This window comes from Carettochelys insculpta, chromosome 14, assembly GCF_033958435.1.
Source record: "Carettochelys insculpta isolate YL-2023 chromosome 14, ASM3395843v1, whole genome shotgun sequence".
Classification (NCBI taxonomy): domain Eukaryota; kingdom Metazoa; phylum Chordata; order Testudines; family Carettochelyidae; genus Carettochelys; species Carettochelys insculpta.
The window spans coordinates 43,285,051-43,305,359 of record NC_134150.1 but is presented as its reverse complement, the minus strand read 5'-3'; the positions used below and the strand labels follow the sequence as shown (position 1 = coordinate 43,305,359).

Here is a 20,309-nt window from a genome sequence, read left to right as displayed (position 1 = left end):
TTGTCTCACAAATATTTAAATGGCCAGCTGCTTTTACACCATTTAGAGTGCAAAGAGAAATTACTCGCAGTTTCAAAAATAAGATGTCAACATGCAAAACAGCAGAATTAAATGCTAAGCCCTCTGAGCTATTTCATAGTGTAGTAATACAGCCAAGTGATGGGGGTAGAGGCCCTTTCAGTGGTTCCTAACCAGCATGCTGAAGGGATAGCCGTTAGCTTGGAAGCTCACTGCAGACGTAAGGGTGAATAGCCTAAGGGAGGTAGCCATGTTAGTCTGTATCTTCACAAAAGCTCATCACCTAATAAATAATATTGTTACTTTTTAAGGTGCTACAGGACTGCTTTCTTTGTGCAGATGCAAGGGGCATTTCTGCGGCTGAAGATTTTGCCCCAAGTTTCTCCTGGAGTTTTTCTTGTATATGTATATCATATATTTAAATATAGTCAGCTCTGTTTACCAGTTGGCAGTGGGCTACAACCTGGTGCTCAGTAAACGATAGAAAAAAGAAGCTTGTGGTGACTAGCGTGCCTTGTAATTTTCCTGTTCTGTTTCCCATACCCTTTACTGAGGCAGAAAGACAGACATGAGACACCAACAATGTGCAGACCTTGGCCTCTGGAATGTTTTCTTTCATCTTTAATCACTGTGCTGAGACTCGTCAATCAAACAGTCAGGACAAAAAGCATAAACATGGCTGTGATTTCTTCCTTCCTGCTGTTTTGGGGTATTTTTCTGCATGGAGAAAACCAAATCTTTCCTTGGCAGGGGACTGAGGATGACACTGGGCTGTTAAGAGGTGTTCTGGAGCAAATCTTACATTTCTGTAGGTTCTTTAAAAATGAGAGGTCAAGGTGCTCTGCAAACTGTGTGAGACTTCACTGCTCTCTAGGTTGAACCCCAGTTGTGAGTATTTTGTCTAGCAGAAGCTATTAGACTTAGTTAGCTCAGCTAGAGAGTACTTAACAAGAACTGGAATTTGACTGAGACACTAACATTTCTACTGGGCAAAACCTATCAGTGATTTTAGTTACCATAAAGAGGCTCAGACCCTCCTCCAGAAATAAGTCCTCCAACAGCACTGGGGTCTGTCTTCAGCACCAGGCTGAGTCATGGTGTTCACCTAATTCAACGGGAAGAATGTCACATTCTTTAACCAACATCACTTCTTGAAACACACTGGGGATCTCTGTGGATATTTCCCATTCAGGTGTCCACCAGGCCCAATACTCCTTAATGTAGGTGTCTGACAAGCAGGGGAGTCGTGCTATGTGCCATACCTTTTCCTCTCCTCCAACTTTCAGAATATAGTGATGCTGGCAGACCAAGTGTCAGCTCATGGCAAGGCCCCAGGTCTTACAGCACACTGCAAATATATAGATGGAAACCAGCCTGGCTCCCCTGTGTGTTATATTAAGACAGATATCAGAGTTGTAAGAATGCTTGGAGTTTAGGCCATCTGAATAACTGGCAGGCTGTTTCAGAGGGTACCTGTGTTAGTCTGTTTCAGCAAAAATGAGGAGTCCTGTAGCATCTTAAAACTGACAAGTTTATTTGGGCATAAGTTTTTGTGGGTTGGAGTCCACTTTGTCAGATACATGAAATGGAAACTTCAGTTTAGCAGGTATATACACATGCAAAGATGGGAGTGCTACATAACCGTGCGGGGGAATCAGGGCTAACATGGTCGAGTCATTCAGGGTGAATGTGGCCCACTCTCAACAGCTGATGAGGTGTGAATACCAAAAGAGGGAAAATCACTTTTTACACTGAGCTAGCTACTCCCAGTCTCTATTTAGACCTAGTCTGACAGTGTCAAGCTGGAACTCATATGGAAGTAACAATCTTTACAGGCAGGAACAACTAGTGCCTGCAGGGTGAGGAGCTGCATGGAGGTCTATCCAGAAGGCCAGGGATGGGGCATGTGAGGTCACTCCCTTTAATAATTAAAATTTTGGCTGGGGTTGATTTCCCTTTGCGTTTCTCTTGGATCATGAGTAACCAATAAAATTCTCTAATGACAAACTGATTGGCTGTTGTCTGACAGTCTTATGGGTTTCGAGAACAACAAGAAGTCTTGTGGCACCTTATAGACTCACAGATATTTTGGAGCATAAGCTTTTGTGGGCAAAGACCCACTTCATCAGGTGCATCTTTAAAACGTGTGCGAAAGCTTATGCTCCAAAATATCTGTGAGTCTATAAGGTGCCACAAGACTTCTTGTTCTCGAAGCTACAGACTAACATAGCTACCTCTGATACTTGTCGCCATGTAAGTCTTATGGGTTAAGACTTGAGTAATCTTGCTTACTCCATTAGCTTTTCTCTTTCTATATGGTAAGTTATTGTAAGCAAATTGTTTAATTCTGCCACACCCATCATAAAACAGGACACAGTATGGAGCTGTTGATTCCTCACTATCTTTCCTAATCCTTCAGTGCTGCATTTGAACAAATTAACCTTATGACAGCAGCTTGTAATCAATTCCTTTCTAACTGCTCCTTGATTGGGTGTACACAGGAGAGGTCATGCACTCAGTCCAGAGGTGAAAACACATTATCCTCGTGCAGATGTTATCTTTTCTTCCCTTTGTGTGTATGCCAGTAACATTTATTTCCTTTCCAGTTTCATTGTTTTCCATTTGCACACATGAATTTTTCTTTGTTTTTCCATCTCTTTCTCCCCTAGAGAACAGCTGGAGGAGAGGAAAAGGGAGGGGATGCCCTAAAGCCGGAGAACTCCCCTTTGTAATGAGTTATCAGAGTGGAAAGGGATGACCCTCATCAAGGCTGTTTCCAGCAGGGCTCACTGTTGGGCACGGGTTGCTGTGCGCAATAGTCAATGGTTCTATGTCAGCAGGGCCATCGCGGCGGGGTCGGGGGCTGGGGCAAGCCCCCCCGGTGTCCCGGACCCTATCCCGCCACCATGCCATGCCCCCCTTGCCCCTTGCCCAGCTACCCAAGCCAGCGATTGCGCAGCGGGGCGCGGCAGAGACGCAGGCCTGGCGGGTAGGGAGCAGCCGAGGGCTGGGCCAGCGCGCGGAGGCGCCGGACGGGGTTAGCGAGGCGAGGATGGCGCAGGATCGGGCCCCCAGCTGCCGCGCCCCACCCCGAGACGGCCCAGGAGCGGCAGCCACGCTCTCTCAGCCCGCCAGGGGGCGGGCCCGGGCTGTGCCTTCCGGCCCCGGCACGTGACCGCCCCCCCCTCCCCAGGGCACATGTCTAGGGAGCACGCGGCCAAGCTGTTTGCAAGCGGGACACATGCGCACTCGGGGCCACGGCTACCCGTCCCCTTAAACCGCTCCGCCCGCACAGAGACTGCGCCTGCGCAGCCCGCGGGCGCACAAGGCAGGCCGGGAACGCGGGCGGAGTGCCGCGGTGCATGTTGGTCGTTGTAGTCGCCCGTGGGCCCCGCAGCGCAATAAGACGAGGGGACGGAGGAGGCGCTCGTTTTCCCGAGGGCGTCGAGAAGGAAGCGCAGGGATGGCGTCACTTCCTAGTTCCGGTGCGGGATGGCTGGCGCGCGGGGGCGAGTGGCTGCGAGTCGGCGGGGCCCCGTGGAGGTGGCTAGGCAGGCGGCGCTGGAGCTCCGCGCCCTGGAGGAGACGGTGAATCGCTGGGTGCTGCGGTTCTATTTCCACCAGGCCGCGTCCGCATACCGGACCGGGCGGAACCGGGACTTCCGCGAGTTCCGTGAAGTGATGCAGGGTAAGCGGGGGCGGGGGGGCGCGCGGAGCGGAGCGGGGCGGCTGTGGGGGGGGGCCCGCGGAGCGGGGCGGGGCGGGGCGGGGCGGGGGCTGTGAGGGTGGGGGGAGCAGGCCATGGGGCGCACGGAGCGGGGCGGGGGGTGGTGGCTGTGGGGGGGGGGTTGGCGGCTGTGAGGGAGGGGGCGCACGGAGCGGGGCGGTGGCTGTGAGGGTGGGGGGAGCAGGCCATGGAGGGCGGGGGGCGGTGGCTGTGAGGGAGGGGGCGCACGGAGCGGGGCGGTGGCTGTGAGGGTGGGGGGAGCAGGCCATGGAGGGCGGGGGGCGGTGGCTGTGAGGGAGGGGGCGCACGGAGCGGGGCGGTGGCTGTGAGGGTGGGGGGAGCAGGCCATGGGGGGCGGGGGGCGGTGGCTGTGAGGGAGGGGGCGCACGGAGCGGGGTGGTGGCTGTGAGGGTGGGGGGAGCAGGCCATGGGGCGCACGGAGTGGGGACGGAGGAGGCGGCCCAGTAGGTCTGCAGACTGGGGCCGGGGCAGGGAGCAAAGTTCTTGCTGACTTTTTCCATCTATGCCCCTAATAAATTGTCTCTGTGTGCTGTGAGGTTTTCAAATATGCACTGTGGGTAGAAACAATACCTAGCTGTGGGTGCTCTGCTAATGAGCTTACAGGGAGCACTGGGTGGGGCCCTGCCCAGAAAGGGGTCTCTTGGGTGTTTCTTAGGTGTCCTAAGCTCTCTGTTTCCTCTCTCCCTCTAGCTCTTCTGCTGCGACCCCTAACAAAGGATCCCACAATCTCTCGTCTGCTCCGGATTATGCAGTTTCTTTCGAGAATTGAGGAAGGCGAGAATTTAGGTAGGAGAGAAAAGTGCCGCAGTTTGCCTTAGTGGTGTTTAACTTTGTTCTCAAAGTGAAATTCATCAGACTGCTTTGCCCATGGTTAGTGAAGTTTGTGATTTCAGTTAATTTGAAATCACTGCCTACAATTTGGCCTATGTTCAGGTTTGGACAGAGGTTCTGAAACATTAACTATAACTTCTTGAAATAATCTGCTTGTGTTTTTATTTATAGGGGTCTTTTCTGCAAGGAGTAGATACAGGCCTGATAATAGTAGGATAACAGTCAAAAGTGACCCTTCTCAAAGGGCAGTTAAAGTGCAGGGTAAACAGACTGGGAAGTAAGGAATCAATTTTCACTCTTTTCAGTTATAGGAAATTGAATAATAATAATAGGTAAAACTTCCAGACCTATCTTTTACTGGTTAGCATTGTCCTTTGACGGCAACAGCTGGGGTAAACCTTAACCATTCTCTGTTACTAATAGCCTAACACCCCCACCCTACCCCCGGACAAGCTTTTTGTTTTGTTTTAGGAAAAAACAGCTTTTCATGAATTTTGTCTTTTCTGTCTCTGTTGTCTGAAACTAAAGTCTCTCTTTTTTTTTTTTTTTTTTTTTTCTTTCTCCCCTTCCTTCTTCCAAACAATGTGTTGGTAAATCAGTTTCCTGGTAGTGCAGACCAGGCCTAAAAAGGAGAGACTGATCTAAGTTATGCAACTTTTGCTACATGAATAATATAGCAGAAGTTGATGTACTAACAACTATTTACAAAGTGTCTTCATTGTGCTTTATTGGTGTCAAATTCTAAGCTGTCAACAGTTCTTGCGCTTGTCATTGAGGTGGAGTAGAAGCAACACTAGAGTAAACAGCAATCAGTTTATCATGTCCATACTAGACTCAGTAAACTGACACCTGCTGGATTGATTGCTGCTTCTCATTCTGGCTTGCAATATAGACAGACCATTAATTTCTGTTGTAGGTGAACAAGAACACACTATCTGAGTAAAAGCACTTTGGAGAAGGCTGAGTGTTTTTTTTTGTTTTTGTTTTTTTTTTGTTTCCTTTTTTGGGTGGTTTTTGCTTTCAGTTGGAATTTAAAAATGAATTAAAGCAACTCACAGGTATCAGTCTATCTAGTTGTACTTGGGCAGAACTTAAAACTTGGGGGCCAAATTTGATTTGGCAGCCGGGCTGTTTCAGTAATATCACAAGAACTTTAATTCTAAGTTCCGTTGTGTTTGTGATTTTAAGGTATATTAATGTTATCTCATGTAACTTTTATTCAGTGTATTTTCTGATTTTCCCCTTTTGTAATATAAAGTAAGCAAAATCTCTACATCCTCAGCTTATAATACTTCACATTTTTAATTTGAAAACTCACCAAATGATTCTTTTTGAGGAGCTGGCGTGTCTTGAATGGCGTGTTCATAATTGTTTTGTGTGTGCTGTTCTCTGCTGTGTTGGTTACTGCAGTATTGTCGTGGCAGATTTCTCCTGTAGATTTGTATGTCTATTTTCAAATAATTGGACTGAATTGTTTCTTTTAATTGTAGATTGCACCTTTGATAAAGAGACAGAACTTACCCCTCTTGAATCGGCGATTGGTGTGCTGGAGCTAATTAATCGAGAATTTCCTGTGTCTGAGGAAACAATGGACTCTATTAGAAAAATGGTGAAGGAAGCTGTAAGGGTCAAATTCTCCTTTTTCATTAAAATAGCTTATAGCTTTTACACTAACTTTTTAAAAAGGCTTTTCTTACATTGAGGGCAATTGTCCCTTTTCAGGCCTTCCCCCATTATTTGTGTTTGCTAGGAAGATAGTAACTGGTCAGGAGCTGTAAGTGTTAAAGATGAACTGAAAAGCAGTGTTGTTAGCAGTGTCTCTGTTGAATATGTTAGAGGAATAATGCATTCTTTCCCCCTTCTTTTTGCTGGAGGGGGAGGGGGCTGTACTAATGTGGAATGAGAATGCTCTTAGAAGGGGTTCACAGACTCTTAAAGAATTGGTATTGCAGCTAGTCTTCCCCTGCAAAGTGGCCCATTCAATTTGCTGGCATAGGATAATGCTGGTATGTACAATGTATGAAATTACATACTAGAATAAACAAACCTGAGGCTAAAAGCCAAACTTTGTCAAAACATTTTTGACACATTTCTTCTCCATTCCTACCTGCACATGTTGCCTCCTTTTACTCCATTGGGGAAGGATCACATCAGCTTCTTTTGGTGGTGTTGTGCCACATAGCTCTGTGATCGCCTAGAAGACTGCTTGTTTGTGCAAAATTAAGCTAAGGAAATCTGGTGAGAACTGATGGGTTCTCAAACTTCTGAGGTGTCCAGCAAACATCTTGCTGTAAATGTAATTGACACCATACAAATAAAAAATCAGGCAACATGATCCTTAAAATTTAACCTGGCATGAATGGCATAGTTAGAAGGCTATAGTAGGTTTTCAGGTTAGCAGCTCATTAAGGTGTTTACTGCAAACAGTTTTATTACTGTATTACTTGAATAGTGTTTGGAAGTAACATTAAAGGCTTTCCTTGCATTTTGCTTGTGCTGTGAGTGAAACTGATTTAGGAGATGTGTTTTAATTGATGAGCATATTAAAACAGAGCTTCTGTTTTTTCTCTCTAGGCTGTTATTGTTTGCATTAAAAAGAGAGATTTTGAAAAAGCCTCAAAAATTCTGAAAAAAAACATGGCGAAGGATCCCAACACCCAGGTCCGTATGATGTAACTTTTTGGGGCACATGATGAAGAGTCTTCTTGGCTGTGCAATATGTTCTCAAATATGCGTTTCCTTTTCTTTGTGTCTATTTTCTGTTACCATTGTGTTGTCATGCTCTGAAAGCAAGTGCAGAGTGCATAGTTGACACAGACTCCAGGCTTTTTTGGCTTTTGCTTTCTATAGTTAACAGTGTGAATTAACAGGTAGTAGATCAGTTGGATTGATTGCTTTCCCAGATAATTGGACCAACAATGGTTGGCCACGTGCTACATTCACAAACGAGTGCAGTATAAGCACGCCCCAATCGGGGTTGACTATATTTATTAGAATAAGGATCTGATGAAACCATGTTAGCATGTGACTGGTTTTGTTCTTATTGGAACTCATCAGATGTGCATGAAGTGCTGTCTATAGCGTGATTTGAACCTGGGATACCTTCATCGTAGTCAAGGATGATACCATATCTCAACGGGTTCACAGCATTGGTTGTGGGAAAGGAGTATGTGTATGTCAGTTGGAGAGATCGCTTTCCCAGATAATTAGCAGATAGTGTTGTATTATCAATGCAGAAAGTCCCCTCTCCACCCAAACCTTCCTCCTCCTGAATTTGCAAGCTAATCATTTGTTCATATTCAGAATTTTCTTTCCTCTTGACTAGAAACTGCGGACAGAGTTGCTCAGCATTATCCGCGAGAAGAATTTTTCTCATCCGATGATCCGAAATTTTTCCTACAAGGCTTTTCAGCAGAGTGCATTTCAGTTTTTGGAGACCTACCTGGAGGATTCGGAGCCCTTTCTCTTGATGGTAAGTGTTTATGTTGGCTACCCATATTTCAGCCCTGTGTCAGTTGTCAACCCACCCTCTGCCCCCAGACCTGCAGGAAAACTGCTTGTCACCTCTGTGCTCTGTTCAAGGGGTACACTCTTAGGTTTCAAGCCCCCAGCTTTCACCTCCCTATAGGCAGGGTGCTCTGAGTCTGTCACTTCCGATCTGGGATTTAGGCTTGCAGTTCTCTGTAACTATCCTTGCAGTCTGACCTAGTCTAATCCCACCCAGGGTTACTCTTTTCCTTGAAGGAAAAGGGAACAGCTAGCCTTCACAAAACAAAGTATGTTTAAGAAAACTTTATCATAAAAGACTATGCTCACATTAAGTTTAGCAGAAGTCATTCGTCTTCCACATGAGGGTCTGGTAGGAGTCAGTGCCTCCAGCCCTTCCAGTAGGGTTTGCCCTCTTATTGAAGGTTCATGTCATCAGGAACAAGTCCCCCTCATCAGATACCCCACTTCAAGTTCAGCTTTTCTGGAAAGCATTTCTTTTGCTTCCTGGGTCTCTGGAAATTGGTCTGACCCACCACAGATAAGCTGTGTTATTCAGCCCTGTATAAACAGGACAGTGCTCTCCACTGGGCATAGTTCCTGGCCAATGGGAGGTGTGCAGCCAGCACTTGGGGTGGGGTGCAAAGCTGCCTTGCTGCAGCTCTACCAGAAGCAACAGGGACAGGGAGAGGTCACTGCTTGCAAGGAGCCACCTGAGGTTAGTGCCACCTGGATCTGGCACACCACTAGCACCTTCTTCTCCCCCACCCTAGCACCCCACCCTCTGCCCTCAAATTCACCCTCTTGTAGTTAACCAGAGCTTTTCACTTACCAGCACCCCCCATTTCTGCAACATGCTGGATGAATAGAACATTACAGTATTTGTAGACTCTTCTGGGCTTATACTGTGTGGGTGATGCACACCTGTCCCAGGATGTGCAGTAATTCCCTATGTGATTGCTGCCCCTTGGGGAAGCTGACTCCTTCAGGCAGTTAGACTGTAGTCTTTAGGTGACAGAGATGCAACGGACATTGACAGTGTTGATGTCCTAGTCTCAACTGATGTGAACTGGGAAGAAGGTACCAGTTTATTTTGTTCTCATTGAAGCGTAATGTTTTTGACTTCTAATCAAAAGTCTGATGCAGCTGTATGGCTCCAGAGCTCTCTGTTAGGGCTCTGCTGTAGAATTACTTGGTCGCTATTATAGGTCTTAATCAATAAGCTTAGCTTTGCGCATTATAACCTCTGTAGAATACCTGACAAATGACCATAGTTATTGTATCCTGAATATACTAACTAGCACCCAGACCAGAAAACAGCAAATAGTTTGCAGGGATTGTGCACTTTATTTATTAAATAATGCCCCATACCTGTGGAATTAGGTGTAAAGTACATGCAGTTTCGTGAAGTTCTCTTGATGATGATTGTGCTTTCTTCCTGTCAAAGATGGCAAAAAAGACTTTGAATTCGGAATATACTGATGACACTAAACAGCAGGCAACAGCTCCAGAGCCTGTGGAGGTAGCTAAGCAGCCAGCGTCGGCGGCAACTTCAGAGCCTGTGGAGGTAGCTAAGCAGCCAGCGTCGGCGGCAACTTCAGAGCCTGTGGAAGTAGCTAAGCAGCCAGCGTCGGCGGCAACTTCAGAGCCTGTGGAAGTAGCTCAGCAACCAGTGCCGGCGGCAACTTCAGAGCCCGTGGAAGTAGCTCAGCAACCAGTGCCACCAACAGCTCCGGAGCCTGTGGAAGTAGCTAAGCAGCCAGCGGCGGTGGATCCAAACAGTGTGGAAATGTCTCCAAAGAGCTCTGAGAGGTGAGCAGCTACTGTGATGCAATGGTGCCTGGAGAGGAAATCTGGCCACAGATGGTGATTGAAATTTAATAGAATTTGAGATCTGAATGGTAGCGGTCACTGGTTTCACTCTGCGCAGAGGCAGCTGTGATTTGTTGCTGTGTGTCAGTGCAGTTGTGCTGCCCCGAAGGCTACTAAATGAGGACTTTTCACCAGGCTGTCTAGCTCTGAATTAAAATGGTTATTTTCTGGATGGTGCCCTGATGAGTGTTAGGAGTATAGAAAGGGAAGGTGTCCCATGTGGCGGGTGGTGAATGAGAGAGGGTATTGTGTTCATGGCTCAAAGGGCATAGGCTTGCATGTAGCTTGCCACTCTTTGGCGGGATAAAACAGGTAGATGCTGTGATCTGAAGTGTCTTGTGAAAACACCAAGGCCAGAAGAGGCTACTAAAAGAAGAGCAGATTCTCCCCAGACTGCTGATTAGTGCTGCAGTTAGGTTAATGAACCAGAAACTGTGCTCCTGATTCCACAAACTGCTTATCAAGAAGCTGAAAAAGAAATCATACAGTTCTCTTTATTGCCTTCCAGTTCTCTAGTTGCTACTCAAGTAAGGTGAGGAATTTTTTAAAACTCTGTTCACTATGCAGAATGTTCTGATCCCTAAAGGGTCAGCTACATTGCTAGATCAATACCAGTTTGAATCTTGTCCCAAATACCATGCAGCCAGGCAGTCCTTTAGTGTCTACAACTAAAGGTTTTAGTAAAAAAAGAACAAGCAGGAAGTTGTTAAATGGTTAAAGCAATCAGACACATGTATGACTTCAGAGTCCATAAATCAGGTTCTTATCAGCATTGGTGGCTTGTAAAGTCTCCCTGAAAAACATCCAAAGCTTCTTAATCAACTGTTCAAAGCTTCAGTTTGTAGAATAACAGATATTTTAGAGCCTGAGCTTTCGTGGTCAAAGACCAGCTTCGTCAGATGCATGACTTCTCCTTGCTTTTGCGGATACAGACTAGCATGGTGACCCCTCTGAAACTTGTCAGTTTGTAGAGTAGTTGCTCCAGAGGTGAAAAGTGGGATTGGAAATGAAGGAAATGCAGCTACCATTTTATATCCTTTGTCCCAGACATAAGTGTGTCAGCACATAAAAAACACTTGGCCTACGTCTACACTAGCATTCCTCGTTCGAAAGAGGCTTGCAAATGAGGTAGATTTACATATCTAGCACCTCGTTTGCATATTCTTTGAAAAGAAGAAAAGTAGTGTAGATGCAGCTCTTTTGAAAGTGAAACCCATCTTCGTAAGAACCATTCTTCCTATTTTAGGAAGAAGGGTTCTTTCAGAGATGGGGTTCACTTTCACAAGAGCCATGTCTACACTGGTTTTCTTCTTTAGAAAGAAGAATATGCAAATGAGGTGCCAGATAAGTAAATCTGTGCCTTATGTGCATTTTCAATTTCCTTCATTTGCATGCCTCTTTTGAAAGAGGAATGTAAGTGTAGACACAGTGTTGGAGTCGATTGTCCACATACGTGTCCTACTGACTCTTACAGGTAGCCCCAGCTTCTCTCAGTGGGTTCACTGTACAGCTGATTGCTCTGTTGCCCTGCTCCTGTCGGGTGGCAGCTTGACTCTCAGCTGCTGCCGCTGAAAGGAGCATGGTGACAGAGCTAAGAGTCAGGCTGATTCCTCTGACAGGAGCAGGGAAACTGACCAGTGCTTTCCTGTCTTGCGAACAGGGGGCAGCCCAGAGCCAGGCTCTGGGCTGCCTGCCACTCACAGGAGACAGGAAACTGACCAGCACGGCTGTGCTGGTTAGTTTCCTGGCTCCCCCAAGTTTCAGGAAATTTCACTTACTCTGGATTGTGCAAGAACGCAACCCTCGCAAAAGTTGGGGTTCTACTTATTGATAGCGTAGTAAATGTTCACCCATGTTCCATATGGCATCGCAGATGCTTTCATGATAATTACTGTCTCTGCCAAGTGATGATAACATCTGTCTTGAATGCGCTCACCTGTGCTACTTGCAGGATGGTAAATTACACTGGGAATGGTTTGCATTATGATGGACCATCTTTTGTGTGTGATTGTTTGCTGGGAGTGAGGCCTTACCAAATTCACTGCCCATTTTGGTCAATTTCATGGCCAGTGGGTTTTAAAATAAACTCCTCAATGTGAAACTGACTAATGTTTGAAAAGTCAGTGTTGTGGTCCTGTGGGTCCCAACCAAAAGGGTACTGTAGGGATATGAGGAGAGCATAACACAGTTGTCACCATCACTTCTGATCTTTCTTCAGAACTTAGCTTCAAAGACAGCAGCCAGGGAGCTTCCTGCTGCTGGAGGAGGTTCATGGAGGTGGATCTGATCTCTCCCTGGTGCTGATGGGAATTCCCCAGTTGGGCTGGCTGGGGAGGGACAGGACTGAAAGCTGGGCACTTAAGGCAGGGGTGTATCGGTTTCACAGGGGAGGTCTTATTTTATGGTCTGTGATAATTTTTTTTTCATGGATGTTAATTTGGTAGGGGCTTAGCCATGAGGTGGAGTGAGGGGAGCAGCTGTGATTTTAGTGCAGTAGAGCCGTATATTGTTGATATAGTTGATACAACCTGCTTAGCTTAATTTATTTTATAGGCAGCCCCCTGGATCTGTAACCACATATGGGATTTCTGCTCTGAGAGAAGCTTTCAAGATCTTATCAGATTCCCAAGATTCTGATGCAGCCTTTACCAAATTGGATGAAACAGACTTTTCTTTTCCCAAGCAGTTGTCCCCTTCTGTGTCCCACAGACTTAAGAGACAGAGAGAAGAGGAAAATCCGCCCTTGGAGACCTCAGACATACCAAAACCACTCCCAAAGAGTAAACGCTTGTTGACTATAAGCAGACTGATTATGGAGCAGGACAGCCAGAGCTCTGAGCTGAGTGAGACTCCAGACTCTTCCCAGGAGCCGGTCGTATCTTCTGCGTCCAGACCTCCAGTTCAAAAGACACATGTTCAGCTTGTGTCATCCCGAAGTCCCAAGTACGAAGCACATCTACGTATTCTAACTCAAGCTCAGTGCTATAAGAATGTACAGCTAGCATTGCTGCATGAAACAAATAAGGTTATCTGTGCAAAACTAAAACATTAAAAATACCTCCATGTTGGAGAATGTGCCAGTGGCTAGTGAAAGCACATGTAGTTCGCTCATGGTTAGCAGCATGGAAAATGGGAAGGTTCATCTCCTACATGCCAGTAATCTTAATGCTGACCCTGGCTAGGCTTGTAAACTACGTTTCAGCGTATGCATCCCAACTGCCCATCTGACTGTAAATCTGCAGTTGGTAATACACAGGTTGGAAAGAGTTTGTGGGTATGTTTTGTGGGACAGGTGAAGGTATATTTTCACGTCCATGGTGAACTTAAGCTGTGTGAGAGTTTTAAGAGTGATAGAATATTGATGTAGGTTACACTAATTCTTCCAAACTAATTTTGTATCTTTGAAGTATTATGTCACTTAGCATAGTACCTTAGCTGTAAGTGAGAGTGTGGTGTGGGTGGGACTAAAACTTTCTCTGGGGCCCAGATTGTGAGATTCATGTTTTCCACAGGATGAATGTGGAAAGTTGGGTGTAGTAGATTTCTTTTCTAATGCATCTTGATGCTTGTGCAGATGAGGACCTCTGCTTTTGCACACTTACAGTGGTGCTGTGGATCTGCAGGAATGAAGCAGCAGGGAATTCCTTTTTCTGAGAAGTAGCTGAATTCCCCAGACAGGATGAGTGAAATGTGGTAGTTCCCTAAGGTTCTTGGACTTAGAAACTCTGCAGATTTCTGATTGCAGAGCAAACCTTACTGAGCTGCATGAAGTCTCCAGTTTAAAAAGAGACTGGGTTAGAGTTAGCATTTCAGATTTTAAGTGCTTAAATGTTAAATGCCAAAGCACTACAATGCTTGGAAGTTGGCCACTGTAAGTGTTAAAACTTGATGCAGTTTAGTAGGCTCCAGTGGTTCCCGGGTCTCCGTGGAGCACCCAAGATTGGCATATTTCCAGAGCTCCCTCACTCCTTGGATCTTGCTGTCTGTTGTTAACACAGGGGCAGTGGTGATTGTCAGCTTTTGGCTTAGAAGTTTAGCGTCAAACCTTCCCCCTGCTCAAATGCTTGCATAAATCTGGGTAAAAACACTTGCATTCTGTCAAGGTGATAGTGACACTTTTGTGTATTCATCAGTAGGAATACTTGTTCTCATGCTGTAATATTAAAACTAATTGAATCTACTTGCAACATATCCTTTTAAAGTAGTTTACATATACCTGATTTCAGCTGAATCTTACATCTGTAAGAAATTGAATGCATGCTTGTGCGTAAGAAAAATAACCAGTTGGCTTTTCCCATAGCAAGCATGTTCCATGAGGTTGCTCTGAAATTTTTACTAAGTGCTCCTTCCCCTGTTCAGTTGTCAGTTTCATGTCATGCGCACAGCACCTTAGTAGCTCAGCAGTTTGTATCCATTTGCAGCAACTGTTTAATACTTAAATAATGCACTTTCAGTTGCTTCTTGTGTGTTTGATACAGGGATCCATCAAGGCCCAAAAAGAGAACCAGCTAGTTATTAAAATGGCACAGAGTGGGATGAATGCCAGACGTATACTTAAGCATCCTTTACCTATGAACCAGTCTTTACATTTGGGAGCTCAAGCATAATAGCAGTGGACTGGGCTGCATATGTTATGGAGGTGAAGCAAGCATACACAGGCCAGCTGTCAGGCAGGCTTTTGTGTGTCTCAGTCATGCACGCTGATCTTAGTCTTGACTTCATGGTACCAGTGTGGTCCTAGAGTGTTTCACCACTGGCTTCTAGGTAATTAGTCAGGTTATCTGTGGGCCTTTTAGATGTTTGATTTAGGTGACTGTCTCTCAGCGCTCATTTGCTGTTGCAAAAAAAGCAAACATGATTCTGGGATGCATTAGCAGGTGTGTTGTGAACAAGACACGAGAAATCATTCTACCGCTCTACTCTGCGCTGGTTAGACCTCAGCTGGAATATTGTGTCCAGTTCTGGGCACCCCAATTCAAGAAAGATGTGGAGAAATTAGAGAAGGTCCAGAGAAGAGCAACTAGAATGATAAAAGGTCTGGAGAACATGACTTATGAAGAAAGGCTGAAAGAACTGGGCTTGTTTAGCTTGGAAAAAAGAAGATTGAGGGGGGACATGATAGCGGTTTTCAGACATCTTAAAGGGTGTCATAAGGGGGAGGGAGAAAACTTGTTCTTCTTGGCCTCTGAGGATAGAACAAGAGGCAATGGACTTAAGCTGCAGCAAGGGAAGTTTAGGTTGGACATTAGGAAAAAGTTCCTAACTGTCAGGGTGGTCAAGTACTGGAATAAGTTGCCAAGGGAGGTTGTGGAATCTCCCTCGCTGGATATATTTAAGAACAGATTAGATAGATGTCTATCGGGGATGGTGTAGATAGTGGTCGGTCCTGCCGTCGGGGCAGGGGCTGGACTCGATGGCCTCTCGAGGCCCCTTCCGGTCCTAGTGTTCTATGATTCTATGATTTACCAGTCTGGCTTTTTGCAATTAAAACATGTTGTGTATTTCCAGGCTGCTGAGAGCAAGATGGAACACCTCAAATGGGCAAGAAGAAAAGGATACGTGGAGTGAGGAAGATGAGCTATTTCTGGACAAAGGTAAGAGTGCTGGTTTTGCCAGTTCCCTCCATGCTGTTTGCCCTTGGGTGCTCTGCTCCACTAAGTACTTGACAGAAACTAAAAGTCTAGAAATCCCATAAATCCAGGAACGTTTGGGACTATATTCCTGTTACAGGACTGCAAAAATGGAAATGGTGTCCTTTCTTGGATAGGCCCAAGCAATGGGAAATTGCTAAATCCATTGTGAACTTGATGATGGAACATCTGTCAGATATCCTCATTACAGCTAGACTTGAGATGAAAGTGCCTATCAATTGTTGAGACCCAGGCCAAAAGCAAGTTCCTTTCAGTTAACGATTGTAGGGTGATGGATCAGAGTATGCATGCTTGTTTCAAAGGCATAATTACAGTGAAGACTTTCCTCCTGGATGCTGTTTAACGTCTGGGATCTTCCCTGCTGTGGTCTGAACGTGCTTGTCTACGAACAGGAATTACTACTGAGGAAGCTTTTTAGCTTAGGACAGGGGTCAGCAATCTTTCCAAGGTGGGAGTGCTGAAATTTGACCTTTCGACCTGTGTATGGTCTGATACCTACTGACACTTTTTGAAGTCACTAACAGTCCTACTTTACAACAGCTTCACTAATAAATAAATTAATATGCAGAGCTTTACTTCTTAGGTAGTGGTTGGTAGCATTAGCTGGTCTTTTGTTAATCTGCAGGTGGCTTGGCTTTCAGCAAGCTCCCTGCTGCATGCGGAAGGAGGGGTCAGGCTGAGCTCCTGCCTTGATGAAAATTGGCTCGCATGCCAATCTTGGCACCTGTGCTGGGGGTTGCTGACGCCTGACTTAGCATGTTGTCTTTTTTTTTTTAATTACACGTTAGCTAACATGAGGCAAATTGAACTTTAAACATGGTCCTGAGTATTATATTTCTTGAGCTGCAAAGGCCAAGTGTCCTTTCAGTACCTGCAGTTCTAGAAGCTAGAGGAGGTAAAGGCATTTGTTTGTTTCCCATACCCTGGCTAAGGCCGTTCTCCTTGTGGTCATGTTGCTCTCTCCCTGTAATGTAGCAGGCTAAAGCTTGGTGGTACGTGTACAACGGAAAGTGAGTGCTCAAGTATGACTCTCCTGGGGTTTATTTTTCAGGGTCCTTTGGGAGAAATAGCCACAGCTCTTCAATCTTCGGTTCCAAGAAGCAGGTAATGTAGATCCCTCCAACTCTGTTCATCAGGATCTGAACCCAAAGCAGGGTTCTACAAGGCTAGTGGAGCAGTAGAGAAGATGGGGAAGGAAAATCTCTCCTGCTGTCAGAGATTTCTTAGCCTCTGGTATAACTTAGAGTACAAATGAGTGGTGCGCACTGAGTGGAGAAGAGCCCAGCTCTTGCACTGACACATGATGGTTGCTAAGGTACAGGAGTACCTTGATCAATGCTTGCATTATCTACGCATTGAACTTATGTGGAGGCGGGGGGATGAGTTTGCTTCCACAGAGCTTTAAATTGAGAGGGCCTGGTTTAAATGTCACCTCTGCAAGCCAGGAAAATGGTATTTACCTAAAATACAGTCTGCCACTTACCCTGGCTGGTATCTGCTTCCTGAACTGCTCACAGGTAAGTGCACCAAAGAGGCAGAGAACCAGACCACAGCCTAGAAACCCCATCATTCTTAACAACCCTGCAGCATGTATTGAAAATATCAGTACACGTTCAGGAGGTGCCAGAGTTGGTGTCTCTTGCGTGAATACTCCATATTTGCCCCCGTTGGTGCTGGATCTACCGGCTTTTCTATGCAGTGAAAAAGCCTGGTGCGTGCTAGTGATACCACATACAGCACGTACCTTGTAAAGGATCCAAAATTTGAAGCCTGCAGTTACCACCTCCTCCTTTCTGACAAGTGAACGAGTGTTTGCTCTTATGCTCCTGTACGTCTGTCAGTGCTCGGTTTCCTGGGATTTACTTCTTCCCTTACACTTGGCCCTCTGTTGCTGAAATTCAGCACCCTCGGATGCAGCACTTTCCTTCCATGCGCCCCAGTGAGTGAGTTCTCTTCACTTGTGTGTACATTGCACAGGCCGTGTATGATTATTGCTTTCGGATCCTCCAAGTAACTCCTGAGAATTTCCTGTGCAATCTATGCTGTAATTTGGGAAACCAAATTAATCCTGAACTGCGCTGGAATCCCGGTATTTTCCTTGTATAAACCATTGTAACAATTCCTTTGCAATGGAGTGATCTCTGCATAGCATACAGTTATCAGCAGTACATCTGTGCCATATTACTGTGTTATAAGAAGGGGCTGATGGTATGGGTCTAAGTAGGACCAAGAAGGCTAAGCAGCCTCCAGTGCAGGGGTGATAGGACCTGTGCCATGGATCTCCTTGTCTTTCTTTTGCAGAGGTGGACAGTGCAGGAAAGTGAGTGGATCAAGGAAGGTGTGAAGAAGTTTGGAGAAGGAAACTGGAAAATGATTTGCAAAAAGTTCCCCTTTGAGAACCGCACTTCAGTCATGATTAAGGATCGTTGGCGAACCATGAAAAAACTGGGACTCCTGTGAAACCAGGAGTGGAGGGAACCCTTTGAGTGGTACTTGCTCTCATTGGTCTCTGAAAGGTGGACAGAAGCAGCAGTGGCTGTGGGAGCAAGAGTATAGCCCCTTCCTGGCAGCGTGCTAGGAATGATGTGGACAGTGATGGTGGCTGCTTGGCAGAGCTAAATGCTGCAGTTAGAAGAAGCAAATGAGAGTTGGAAAAACCTTCCTCGCTCTCGCGTTTAGCCAGTGACTAAAGTTAGATCTGTCGACAGAAGCAAGGCAATGGCTAGCTTGGTCACAGTGTTCGGTACTGACATATTGTACATGTTCAGAAACAGCCAGCACTCTCGGAGCCTTTGCCCAGCGAGCATTGGCACTGGGTATCGCAGCTTTCAGTTCTCAGGTGTGGGCTGCATGGCAGGGCTGTCCTGTCGCCAACTTTTTTATTTTTCATTTTCATAAGCTAATTGTGATTCGCTGGGCACATGAGCTTTCTCCATTCGCTCTTCAGTCCCTTCCAGAACGGAAGGAGCAGTGTAGACTGAGCTGTTCCTGAGTTCAGCAATCTGGTTTCTTGGCAAGGCAAATGGTGTTTGTTTCCATGATTCTCTGCTTCGTACATTTTTACATTCTGAGTGGGGATTTCTTCCACTTTTGACACTTCAAAAATAGACGTTTTGTCTTTGTGCTTATTGGTTTTTAGAGTGTTCGGAGCCAGATGTCGCCAAGTTAAAAGTTCCAGTGTTCCGTAGGTTTGACTTCATGTTCTTTGAATTGCTTCCTCCTTTGCAAGATTCCTTCTCTCCTGTCTGTTTCCTGGAATAATGCACCATCTCACCGAGGATTCTGGCAGGCACCGTACGTGCCCTGCCTTCTGGCGCCAGGTCAGATTGCATGTCTGAACCCATTGTATCAAAGAAAGTAGTTCCTGTGTTGCACAGAACAGTTGCAATGTATTTGATTTGCATATCCCCATTATTCACTCCCCATGTGAATATTCCCCCTTGAAAAGGGAGCAGCTTGGCATATCCCTGTGCTGGGCCTAATGACCCCTTCATGAGACAGCCTGTTATTGACCAACATTTCCTCATGTATTCACTTCCTGAGCCAGCTCAAGCTGGAAGCATTACATCAGCAGCTAACTGAAATGGGAGTGCTGGAAAGAGTCCTGTGCGCCATCGGGTGGGATACTTCTGCTTGTCAGGGACAGCTGGATTTCACAGGCACTTCTGTCTTGTCTTACCCTTGCTTCCACTAGCACTAATGCATTGAATTCTCTTTGGTTCTAGTGGCAGAAATACCCCAACAGGAGGGGTCTTGTCTGGTGCTTCTGTTGTCACTCGTGCTGGGTAGAATTCCCCGGCTTTCCCCAGCTACGTTGTTTGGCCCTCGTGGTTGCTGGAAGGAACCTCGCCTGATGAACACATGGCTCAAGTAACTCCAGCTTTGCAATTTGCCAGGCTCTCTCCCTGCCCTTTGCCCTTTTTTGTTTCTATTTTCTTCAGTTGTTCCAAAACTCGCTCCTGTGCTTGAGCAGCTTGGCTGTTAATCAGCCTTCAGCAAAGCATGCCCACAGAGCCATGTTCTCCCTCTTATGTAGTTCCATTTGGACTAATTCCATTAAGCCGGAATAGTAAGTGTCAGTGGGAGGATCATGGGATGCTTTCTTCCTTGTGCCTCAGTGAGGGGATGGGAATAAATATCCTACATCCATCCCTTTGCTTGCCTCCCACTTTGTGCAGTAGAACTGTTCTCAGCCTGCAGTGCCCTCTTTCCCAGGAACAGCATGAGGCTGTTGCCATGGACTCCATAAGGGAAGAGAAGTGACAGCCAAGGATGAAACAAGATGCATCTTGCAGCTCCTAGGTGCAACAGCAGCACGAGACACTGGATGGTACAGGGCAGACAGCCTGTGTAGGCAGGTCCCTGGGTCTGCTATTGTTGCTCTGTGATCCGTGTCTGTTTCTTGTACTAAATAAAGTTTCTAGGAATGTTTTAACACAAGTCACTCAAGTGGAGTCCTTCTGTCCGTGGTGTAGGCTGTGAACAGTCTGTGCCCAGAACAAGTACTTCCGCAGGAAGGGTGGGTTATGCCTGATGGTGCTTCAAGGCAGACCTCAGGCCTTTGCCTGTTTCTAATTCTTAAGCTGTCATAGGGACAAACTGCACAGCTGCCCACACGTGCCTGGAATTTCACTGTGATTACCTTGAGGGGCTGAACTCCTTCCAAGTGCCGTCTGATGTTTGGATAAGTGCAGCTGTGCTGT

General features: G+C 46.1%; 1 protein-coding gene across 4 annotated transcripts; it reads left to right on the top strand.

The window, feature by feature from the left end:
• Positions 1–3,480: 3,480 nt before the first annotated feature.
• TERF2 (telomeric repeat binding factor 2) lies at positions 3,481–19,994 on the top strand. Of its 4 annotated transcripts, none has more exons than XR_012647413.1 (11): positions 3,481–3,706; positions 4,457–4,552; positions 6,088–6,218; positions 7,172–7,258; positions 7,923–8,069; positions 9,531–9,895; positions 12,509–12,898; positions 15,464–15,549; positions 16,658–16,710; positions 17,908–18,926; positions 19,332–19,994. XR_012647413.1 is itself a non-coding variant. In XM_075008270.1 (11 exons), the coding sequence occupies exons 1-10, from the start codon at positions 3,511–3,513 to the stop codon at positions 18,064–18,066; spliced, it is 1,710 nt and encodes a 569-aa protein (XP_074864371.1). In that variant the 5' UTR covers positions 3,481–3,510; the 3' UTR covers positions 18,067–18,095; positions 18,746–19,994. The 4 variants fall into 4 exon arrangements, 3 of the variants coding, with proteins under 3 accessions (XP_074864371.1, XP_074864372.1, XP_074864370.1); XM_075008270.1 differs by having other exon boundaries at positions 17,908–18,095; positions 18,746–19,994; XM_075008271.1 differs by having other exon boundaries at positions 12,665–12,898; positions 17,908–19,994.
• The last annotated feature ends 315 nt before the right edge of the window (positions 19,995–20,309 follow it).

Excerpts from the sequence above, each read along its gene's own strand:
- TERF2 (XM_075008270.1), top strand. The coding sequence starts at position 3,511 with ATGGCTGGCGCGCGGGGGCGAGTGGCTGCGAGTCGGCGGGGCCCCGTG. Across the intron at positions 4,553-6,087 it reads TGAGGAAGGCGAGAATTTAG|ATTGCACCTTTGATAAAGAG; the intron begins GTAGGAGAGAAA and ends TTTTAATTGTAG. Across the intron at positions 6,219-7,171 it reads GAAAAATGGTGAAGGAAGCT|GCTGTTATTGTTTGCATTAA; the intron begins GTAAGGGTCAAA and ends TTTTCTCTCTAG.